Source organism: Danaus plexippus, chromosome 2 (assembly GCF_018135715.1).
Source record: "Danaus plexippus chromosome 2, MEX_DaPlex, whole genome shotgun sequence".
Lineage (NCBI taxonomy): Eukaryota > Metazoa > Arthropoda > Insecta > Lepidoptera > Nymphalidae > Danaus > Danaus plexippus.
Genome location: NC_083537.1, coordinates 1,643,298 through 1,653,899, shown reverse-complemented (window position 1 = coordinate 1,653,899; position 10,602 = coordinate 1,643,298). Strand labels below are relative to the sequence as shown.

The following is a 10,602-nucleotide window of genomic DNA, read 5'->3' as shown; positions in this document are numbered from 1 at the left end:
GAAAAACATAAAATACTATTATTATATAAAATGAGGACAAAATTATGTAATACCACAAAAATATTTGTTATTCATATTTTATACTTCGCGTTTTACGAACAGTTTTATGAAGGTAAAATGTAAATCGCTTTCACATATGACTAGACCTAAGATAAACAAACATATGTGTATACATAAGTACATATCCAAGTTCGCGTAACAAGCTATAATTTACCATATTCTTAAGATTTTTAGACAACAAATACCTCAAAACTTTCATTCACATTGTATGATTGTTCGTCTCCGTTTCAAATGTTGCGAGATTTTTTCGTTGCTTGAGGCACCGAAGTTCATTGCCACGGTGATTATTAACAAGTTCAGGGTTACAACAGCACCAAATTAAGCGAGACTTGTTGCATAATTTGGTAAGAGCGGTTACATATTTAAATTATAATGGAATATGACAATCCGATAATCCGTCAGATACTCGGCAAAACTTAAGTTATTTCATAAAACTTTGAATATTAAATTTCTTGTGGATTCTATAATCGAATACGTAACGAATACTCGGCAGCTCGGATATCGAATACTTATTGTGCAATGTGTATTATTTTTCATTTCTTCGTATATAAATTTCGAAGTAATTATTTTCTAATTACACTTGCCTTCAGTGCAACAAGCAACCAACAACAACTAAAAAAACATTCATCATGAAATCTCAGGTAAAATTTAAATGGAACACATTTATAAAATTTAGATTTTTCTTGAAATAAAATCATTTTTTTATAAAGTTAATGTATATTGCATAATAACTTTTTTTTAGCTGGCTTTCCTATTCGCCGTCTTAATGACTGCTCAGTGTATGTTTTTGCATCCTGCTCCCGTACCGATACTCTTTGGACACTACCCTGAACCCAACTACAGTTTCGCTTACGATGTAAACGATGCTCAAACCGGCGACATTAAAAGTCAACACGAAAGTAGGCGTGGAGACATTGTCATTGGACAGTACTCTTTAGTACAGCCTGATGGTATCAAAAGAACGGTAGACTATACCGCTAACGATAATATTGGCTTCCTTGCGACTGTTAATAATCAAGCCGAAAACGTAAAACAGGAATCCAATAGGCAGTACGTACAAGATGAAGCCACAAGAACGACCAGCAAGCCCCAAGAAATGCAACATAGCACAGCCAGCACCGCTTCCTACAACACCCAGGGATGGCCCGACAGTGTTAGCGCTACACCAGTACCTGCAACTATTATAAGAAATTCGGTCATCCACCCATCATATTCTAAAGGTCATCCGTGGAACTAATACAACACTACACTTTACGCTTAGACCGGTAACGAATTGTTTGTATTTGCATGTTATATAAATAATTTATTTTTACGTTTTTTGCATATGGGCACAACTATTTAGTTACTCTGCTTGTTAGTGCTACTAAAGTCTTCTGTACTGATACGTAATTTGCTATCTAATATATTTAATGTGTTTATCCAACCGAATAGTGCTTGTCAGCGTTGGCACGAACCATCGCCTTATCGGTTTTTTGTCATCTCCCTTTGATCGTGATATTACACGTTATATAGGTTGAAATGTAGCGGAATGCCCACTGAATTTTATTAATAGGCCACTTTTGTCTTACGAAAGGTAAGACGAGAAAATCATTACGTATATCCAATGCCATGCATTAGTTCAAGCCTCAATAACCTTGTTATATTGTTATAATTGAGATTTGAATGTTCGACACTGGTTACTGTTACAGAAAATTCAATTATGATGTGCTAGTTATATAATATGTATAATAAATATTTTGCAATTAAACAACATCTTTAATTTATTCCAACTATTTTTTTACCAAAATGGCAAAAAAACATATTTGCAATATATATATATATATATATTTTTAATAAATGGTGTATAAAATTTCCGCTATCTAAAACGAATGTCTTCATAACACAAACTCACTTTTAGATATATGAATTCAATTTATACATAGGTATTGTGGGTTTTTGTCCACTTTTTAAATTCTAGACTTCCAGTTAAAACTAAACATCTATTATAAAAGACGCTTGAGCGTAGAATTAATACATTAAACGAACAAAAAAAATTTTACGACTACGTTGCTTATACGTTCTTGACTTTTCGATATTTCCGGGATAGTTCATTATAACAACAAGATTCAAAAAACTGGATCCATATCAAATTATATAAAAAGCTCAATTGCATCTTACCAGGTTCTTACACTGTGAATTTGTATAGTAGTAAACGTATGTATAATTAATATTTATATATTCTTAAGAATACGGCTGCGAAGGTACATAATAGTTGATTTTAATACGTATTAAATAAATCTGTTTCAGTCTTTTCTCTAAGTTATAAATGACTTTAAAAACAGACGAATTACCTCATCCTTATAAAACATAAGGTTTTAAAGTATGGCAGAAATTGAAAATTCCGAAAAAAATTCCGAAAAATCCAGAAGATGTACATTGTTAAATTGCAGTCTTTATTAGTGCGCCAAAATGCGCCAAACATTTTATTTTATATATAATATTGAAATTACGCAACATAATAATTATTTTAAACAGTTACTCAAAACATAGAAATTAACATAAACACTTTTAAAATTAACAATTGGATGAAGGTCAATTGTTTAGAAACGGATACTGTTACGGTCAATAATTATAACTTAGATCTGTTTCCTCTGTGGAATATATTTATAACTAACTAAAGTACTTGTCTGGTGGCGTGGTCCGGCAACAATCTCGTCGGCCAAGTTCCGCATAGGCAATAATTGTTTAGTGTTCACTAACGAAATTGAACTCTGAAAAACATTCACTTTGCGTGACCTAGAAGCCATACTTGTCATTTATTTCCTCCTAATAGCGCCGAATGATTGTACAGGACTTGGTATAAAAGCCTTATTGTGACCAGGACTTATCATTCGCAGTTCACTGTGCACTAAAACCAAACGTTTTGAAATGGCAGCTAAGGTAAAATAATATTAAAGTATTTCTAAATCAATGAACTCGAACCCCATTTGATCATTATTCGTTATACTTAATATTCAAGCCGTACTTTCGAGACTTTTATATCACTATATATTAAATTGATTAATAATTTGTTAACAGTTCTTCGCTCTTGCTCTCTTGGTGGCGGCTGCACAAGGCAGCGCTATCCATGGCGCCGACTACTCCAGCTTTTCATATGGTGTTGCCGATCCCCACACCGGAGATGTAAAGAGTCAACATGAAACTCGCGTGGGCGATAATGTAGTTGGACAGTACTCACTGCTGGAATCTGATGGAAGCCGACGTACCGTTGACTACGCTGCTGATGCCCATTCAGGATTCAACGCCATTGTACGCAAGGACCCAGCTCTCGTTGCCCACCCAGCCCCAGCAGTCGTTGCTGCACCTATTGCACACGCAGCCATTGCAGCTCCAATTGCCCATGCTGCTCCTCTAGCGCTGGCTGCCCACGCTGCTCCTGTTGCTTATGCTGCTGGTCCCTCCGTGTCACACTCCGCCTACTCCACCTCCGTAGCTCACGGAGGAGTCGTCTCTGCTCCTATTGCCCATGCTGCAATTGCCGCTCCCCTTGCCTACGCTGCTCCTTTGGCTCATGGTGGTGCCTGGGCCCACGGAGCCCTCGCCGGTCCCCTCGCTCATGGTTTAGCATATGGCGCTCATGGTCTCGGACACTACTAAATATCGATATAGGAATTTATTTATGTACCTACGTAATTAATAATTATGACGATGGTTATGATTGATGAATGTAAATGCTGTGATCAAATAAAAACTTTTTACGAGTATGTTTATTGTTTTTATCATCCTATAATTAAACTAATTGTGTTTATATAACTTTTTTTTATAACAGAAGCAAAATATGTAATACTTAAAGTTTAAATTATATAAAGTTAATACTTAAAGTTTAAAACAAAAATTTAAAAATATTTAAAGTTATTTTAAAAGTAAACACTCACCTCTTTGATTAAGCAACAAACTTTTCAAAAGAAATTTAACTTATAATTTATTATCATAATAACAAAATCGTGTAAAAGATAGTCAAGCATTTACTTTAATTTACTGTTAAGTTTGATTTTTGCACTATAAATAAATAAATTTAAACAAAATATATATTTCCAATACCAAAAAAATCTAATAACCTAAATGATGGTTCCGCACAACAACAGGGTTGCTGACGAAGACATTTAGCAATAGGTCACGAAAGCTTAAAAGTTTTGTAAAGTGGACTATATTAATAGATTTATTTAGTTTCACCTTTATAAAAGATTCAGTTAATCAACTACATCTATTTATGTAAAATGTAAATCCTACTTTGTCTGATATTTATATCTTTTTGTAGTCTTTATCATTTGTCATTTAAAAATTGCAAACAAAAATTATTAAGATAATATTATTCTTTGAGATTTTTCTGCAGTATGTTTATTTTTAAAGTCTCTGGTTTAGATTCTGTAGAAAACTTAAATGCTATAGGCATGTATTGTTTGTATACTAAACAAATTCATTTATTTTTTGTTTCACCCCCAGTTTACCAAAGACATATTTATTCGCTATTATCAACGTATTAATCTTTGCTAATTCTGTAATATTAACAAGTTATTATTTTATTTTAACCATCGGTTCTCTCCGGATTTAATTCCAATGATTGTGAAGTTTTTTCTGTTTCTCGAAGATCCTTTAATTGGATCCTGACTTGGTGAGCATAGAACTACCTTGGTACAATTGCTTTTCGAACAGAGGTTTTTTTAAAGTGAACCTTCATTGAAAGAGTAATAATATTTATATTTTACCCACGTGATAGTGGAATTCCAATCAATTCAGTTCAGTTATTCCATAAAATAACGCGAACAAACAGACAGACGAAAATTTAATACATTGCAATTTTAATTAAGGTATAATATTAACAATCTCATGTATTTAGTAGAAAACTATTTTTTAAATTAATGGCAATGACAGCCAGTAATTTAAAGTCAAAACGGATAAATACGGAATCAAAAATTTCCCATCACGACACATAACAATTTATGGTAGAGTTTAAGTGAAATATTGCTACTATTATGATAATTTAATTAGAGAAAATATTCCTTTATGTATACTTTTTAGTCATATTGATTAAATGCACAATAACATGTCTCTTGATTCACTTTATATGAACTCAAATTTGTTTATGGTATGACATTTTAAAAATGGAATAGTGGTAATTAATGTAATCCTTATTATATTGCGATTGAACTTATTTAACATTTTCTCTTCCATAAATCAGCTGCATTTAAAACAATGTCATATAATCAGATTGTCTATTTGAAAGTTTTTTATTCGTTTTAACTTTTTTATATTTGTTGTTGTGTCGGTAATGTAAAAATTAATAATTAATTTTATATACTTTTAATAAAAAATAGGTATTATCATTATTTTAATTATGTTGAAAAATATATAATTTTAGAAATGAAAAAAGATATACTGAGTGAAAATATACATAATATGTTTTTATTCTATAAATTTCGTAAGGGATTTTAGTCAATGATAAATTTACGAAATTTGGTTATGGGCTTCTTGTTATGGGCGTATAAGTAATGTGTATATGATATTTAATAGATAGCTGTTCCTGAAATAGAAAGCAGTAACAACTAATAAATGTTTGATAATGTTATATTATTGAAAAAATAACATGTTAAATTTGAGGCGAAAACGAAATTATTTATATATACTTAACATATGTATATTTATGCTACTTCCTAGTGAACGTCGGCTCGCGTAATTACTTCAAAAGTTCTTGCACTAAATATTATAACACGTCATACGCAGACTTCAAAAAATAGTACTATATAAAGATCGTGGATTCTGTGAAGACATCAGTTACTAAACAGACCTCAAACAATACAATATGTTCTCCAAGGTAAGTTTACCAGAATATGTTTTATTCTGGTAGAATATAAAATATTTATTTTTGTTTATTTATTAAGCAACTCGTTTTTATGAATTACAAACTATTTTATTTTATTTATTATTAATGTTTAGATTGCAGTCTTCGCTCTACTGGTAGCAGTAGCACACAGCAGCGCCATCCACGGTGCCAATTACAACAGCTTCTCATACGGAGTTTCGGACCCTTACACCGGGGATGTGAAGAGTCAGCACGAGACTCGTGTGGGTGACAACGTGGTCGGACAGTACTCCTTGCTGGAATCTGACGGCAGTCGTCGGACTGTGGACTACGCTGCTGACGCACACTCAGGATTCAACGCTGTTGTACGCAAGGACCCTGCTCTGATCGCTCACGCTGCTCCCGCTGTCGTCGCACATGCCACTCCTGTTGCCGCTGGTTTCGTTGCGCCTATTGCCAGATCTGCCTACTACGCCTCCCCCTTATCCTATGGAGCCGTATCCTCTCCTCTTGCCTACAACTCATACGCCGCTCCTCTCGTCCACGGTGCTATCGCTGCTCCTCTTGCCCGGTCACTCCCTTATGGAGCTTACGGTGCTTACGGACTCGGATATGCTGCTCGCTTAGGATGGTAAACACTAAAGACAAAACGCTGTGATTGTACTAAAAAAAAATATAACTTAATATGGTAATTGACTAGAATAATTTAAGAAAATTATCAAAATAAACAAATATGAAAATAAAAATGAGTGTGATTTGAAAATCCTTCCTTTTGTACCATAATACCGATAATTACAAAAATATAAGAATTCGGGGATAGTAAGAGTTTAGATAGTCATAGGTATATTTTATCACCTGCATGTTAAACAGTTTTACTGGATTGCTGCTGTTATAGTTATTGAATGATTTACGAAAATTTACATCTATGTATTCCTGTAATGCAAAGAACAAATAATAAATAAATTTTATTTCGTTGACGATTGTAAAGATCTTATATTACATGGACTCCAAAAAAAAAAAGTGATATCTAATAGTATGAAAAGCTGAGGAGATATTGGACAATTATAACAGAAATATGAATTAATAGAAATGATTTTAAACTGATTTGAAATGTTGCACCAGTTGTTTTAATAAATAGGATTGTCGATACAAGACGTTTATTTTAATATGTGTTTCCAGTGTTATATTTATTTTCGCCCTGTCTTGCTATTTGTGTCATTGGTTGTATCTGATTAAAATCATATTTTAATTATTTTATTGAGAGAAGAATACTTTTTTTTTTTCAAATTAAAGACATTGGTTTATATATTTTTATTATTATTTATATAAAAGTGGGTAGATTGAACACTTATTATACTCTAATAAAGCAAAAATAGTATATGTGTATAGTGTGTTGGTAACAGAAAAACACATGAAAAGACAGTTTTAAAGATAAAATAGAGAGCAATTAAAACAAAATGCAGAAATGTTTTGTGCAACGAGAATATGATTGATATTAAGTATAATAATTAAAAATAAACTTAATAATTATAACATAAATATATTTGCCACTCTAATTATTTTAATAAAATTTAAAATATACAAATTTATAGGTACTAAATATTGTATATTTCTATGTGTTTTAGGTTAAAATACAAAATACTTAAGTACCTCACTTTTATGGGATGTAAATTGAATTCTCACGTACAAATATAAAAAATCAGTACTCATTTAACAAGGGAAGCAGTTGTTACCTTCTGCCAATGACGTAGCAGTCGTTTGCTTGTAATCAATTCTCTATCTACGGTGGTATAATAATTTGTTTCAATAACTACTTATATTGTATCGTTAGACCTTTTTATAGTTTGTTGTCCAAACACATGGTTATGTTATGAAGAGTTCCGTGTGTACTCATTTATATACAATTAAGGTTTTCAGATTATTTAAGATGAAAGTCATCATATCTGCCCACGATCATGGTTGGTGTTAAAGAACCGTGACGTCGGGATTATGTAGCAAAAAACCGAATAGTATCCGAAAACTTTACTTTCATTTATAACCGTTACCCAGGGATAAAACGCTTGATTTCTTTAGGGCGATGAAAATTAAGTAGGAAAACAAAGTATCATTCTATAAACCAATTGCATATGACGATTCTTTTTTGCATCTAAAGAACTTGAATGGAAAATATCGAAAAATATTAAATTTTAAAAATATCATCTTTTAAATCTTCCTTTTATGATATACAAAATATCCAGATATAAATACAAAATGTGAATTTTGCTTTTAAATACGGCTTTTAAGAACATAACAAACACAATACAAGGTTATGTGTTCCAGACTTCATCGTCGCAATATCTAACAACTCCGGCAAGCTTCTTCTACTCTACATAATATTCTGTTTCCTTGAACAGTTAAGTAATAAGCTATCACAAGAGTGCGAATTCCATTTTTAAATATTAAAAAAAAATCTCTACAATAATTAATTGAATTTAAATTAAATTAAAAAAATATATTATACAAACTATAACCAATACAAAAAATGTTATTATAAGCAATTTCTTACAAGGAATTAATTTCGTTAAAAGTCATATATTCGATATTTTTATAACTTTATTTTGAAAATTTTTAATATTTATAAGAAAATTTCAACGTTAAACTATTTTCTTTTAATACAATTACAGCATTTTGTCTTAAGTGTTCACCATCCTAACCGAGCAGCATATCCGAGTCCGTAAGCACCGTACGCTCCATAAGGAAGAGACCGAGCAAGAGGAGCAGCGATAGCACCGTGGACGAGAGGAGCGGCGTATGAGTTGTAGGCAAGAGGAGAGGATACGGCTCCATAGGATAAGGGGGAGGCGTAGTAGGCAGATCTTGCAATAGGCGCAACGAAACTAGCGGCAACAGGAGCGGCGTGTGCGACGACAGCGGGGGCAGCGTGAGCGATCAGGGCAGGGTCCTTGCGTACAACAGCGTTGAATCCTGAGTGTGCGTCAGCAGCGTAGTCCACAGTCCGACGACTGCCGTCAGATTCCAGCAAGGAGTACTGTCCAACCACGTTGTCACCCACACGAGTCTCGTGCTGACTCTTCACATCTCCGGTGTAAAGGTCCGAAACTCCGTACGAGAAGCTGTTGTAATTGGCACCGTTGATGGCGCTGCTGTGTGCTGCTGCTACCAGCAGAGCGAAGACTGCAACCTGAAAATTAATAATAAATAAAAATAAAATAGTTTGTAATTCATAGAAACGAGTTGTTTAATAAATTAACAAAAATAAATATTTTATATTCTACCAGAATAAAAGATATTCTGGTAAACTTACCTTGGAGAACATATTGTATTGTTTGAGGTCTTTTTAGTAACTGATGTCTCCTCAGAATCCACGATGTTTATATAGTACTATTTTTGAAGTCTGCGTATGACGTGTTATAATATGTAGAACAGGAACTTTTGGAACAATTACGCGAGCCGACGTTCACTAGGAAGTAACATAAATATACATATGTTATTAATTTATAGATAACTTTGCTTTCGCCTCAAATTTGACATTTTCTTTACTATTTTGTACAGGAACTTTTAAAAGAATTACTCGAGCTGACGTTTACTAGGAAGTAGCGTAAATAGACACACTTGTTTTTATTCATATACGCTTTCATAATTATAATGTGAAGGGTGATTTATTTTAATTAGAAGTTGTTATTCTCTGACTTAATCAAAGACATCTTTATAAATTATTTTAATTTATTTTTATAAATATAAGGTAACAATTGTTAGATTTTATTTTGTGATAAAAACTGTTGTTTAACTTCAAAATTTGAGACAACTTATCTACCTCTAATTAGGTGTAAAAGTATATAACGGCTAAAAATAAAGATGAAACGTTTTGGAGAATTTTGTTATTATTGATTCTATTATCATTATATTTTCAAGGACGTTAAAATTATTTAATTTATCAAAAAAATATATAATAACAAAGAGAGTAGTACGATGGAAAGTCTATTTTGATTATTTCTCAAAAGTTTGTCAGCTGTAAGGTGCACAGAATAGTAATTTCCTTTTATTTTTACGAAATATATTTTTTTTATCAAATTTTGTTCAGAGTAAAATCAACATTATATAAATTATGATAGAAACAATTGGTTACGGTTTTATTTTGGATGACCAACTATCATTGTAACATTAAATTAACTTATTAGAAGTGGACAAAACTATTTTTCATCAACAATTTGAAACAAGGATTTGTACAAACGGCAGCTTTACTTTTTGAGAAACAACATTTTATTAATCAGCAAATGAAAATAATGCTGATATTGTTATCTTTGTGAAGAAAATTATATATATGAAAGTTTCATCGTATAATTTAGCAGTAACCTGGTGTTTAAACTATTTAAATATATGTCATCGATATAAAATGAGTTTTTGGTATTTTGCATATCAGCGGAGGATTAACAAAGAGTAAACTCTAGTCTGTTATGATAGATAAATATATTTTTTATGGGTAATAATTATTCTAATAAGAAATATCTACGTATAAAAAATATAAACTAGATATATATCGATCCATCATTAATTAAATTTGCAATTTACTCGATGATTTATTTAAAGTTTTATACTCAGAGTTACAATCAGTCATTTTGCTTAAAGATCTGAATACTACTAATATAAAATTTAATTACATTACTAAAAAAAAATATTCCCATTGTCTTTTAAATACGTAAGCT

General features: G+C 31.8%; 4 protein-coding genes across 4 annotated transcripts; 3 read left to right on the top strand and 1 right to left on the bottom strand.

Annotated features, from left to right (window-relative positions):
- The first annotated feature begins 593 nt into the window (after window positions 1–593).
- LOC116779553 (cuticle protein 8-like) lies at window positions 594–1,765 on the top strand. The gene is made up of 2 exons (XM_032673904.2): window positions 594–701; window positions 803–1,765. Exons 1-2 carry the CDS (start codon window positions 690–692, stop codon window positions 1,295–1,297), a joined length of 507 nt encoding a protein of 168 aa, XP_032529795.2. The 5' UTR covers window positions 594–689; the 3' UTR covers window positions 1,298–1,765.
- A 1,057-nt stretch (window positions 1,766–2,822) lies between these two features.
- LOC116779549 (larval/pupal rigid cuticle protein 66-like) lies at window positions 2,823–3,803 on the top strand. The gene is made up of 2 exons (XM_032673899.2): window positions 2,823–2,979; window positions 3,118–3,803. Exons 1-2 carry the CDS (start codon window positions 2,968–2,970, stop codon window positions 3,694–3,696), a joined length of 591 nt encoding a protein of 196 aa, XP_032529790.1. The 5' UTR covers window positions 2,823–2,967; the 3' UTR covers window positions 3,697–3,803.
- A 2,065-nt stretch (window positions 3,804–5,868) lies between these two features.
- On the top strand, window positions 5,869–6,645 carry LOC116779550 (larval/pupal rigid cuticle protein 66-like). The gene is made up of 2 exons (XM_032673900.2): window positions 5,869–5,911; window positions 6,034–6,645. The coding sequence occupies exons 1-2, from the start codon at window positions 5,900–5,902 to the stop codon at window positions 6,532–6,534; spliced, it is 513 nt and encodes a 170-aa protein (XP_032529791.2). The 5' UTR covers window positions 5,869–5,899; the 3' UTR covers window positions 6,535–6,645.
- A 1,828-nt stretch (window positions 6,646–8,473) lies between these two features.
- Window positions 8,474–9,292, bottom strand: LOC116779358 (larval/pupal rigid cuticle protein 66-like). Its single transcript, XM_032673615.2, has 2 exons — window positions 9,204–9,292; window positions 8,474–9,080 (listed from the first exon to the last, which is right to left on the bottom strand). Exons 1-2 carry the CDS (start codon window positions 9,213–9,215, stop codon window positions 8,580–8,582), a joined length of 513 nt encoding a protein of 170 aa, XP_032529506.2. The 5' UTR covers window positions 9,216–9,292; the 3' UTR covers window positions 8,474–8,579.
- Between the last annotated feature and the right edge of the window lie 1,310 nt (window positions 9,293–10,602).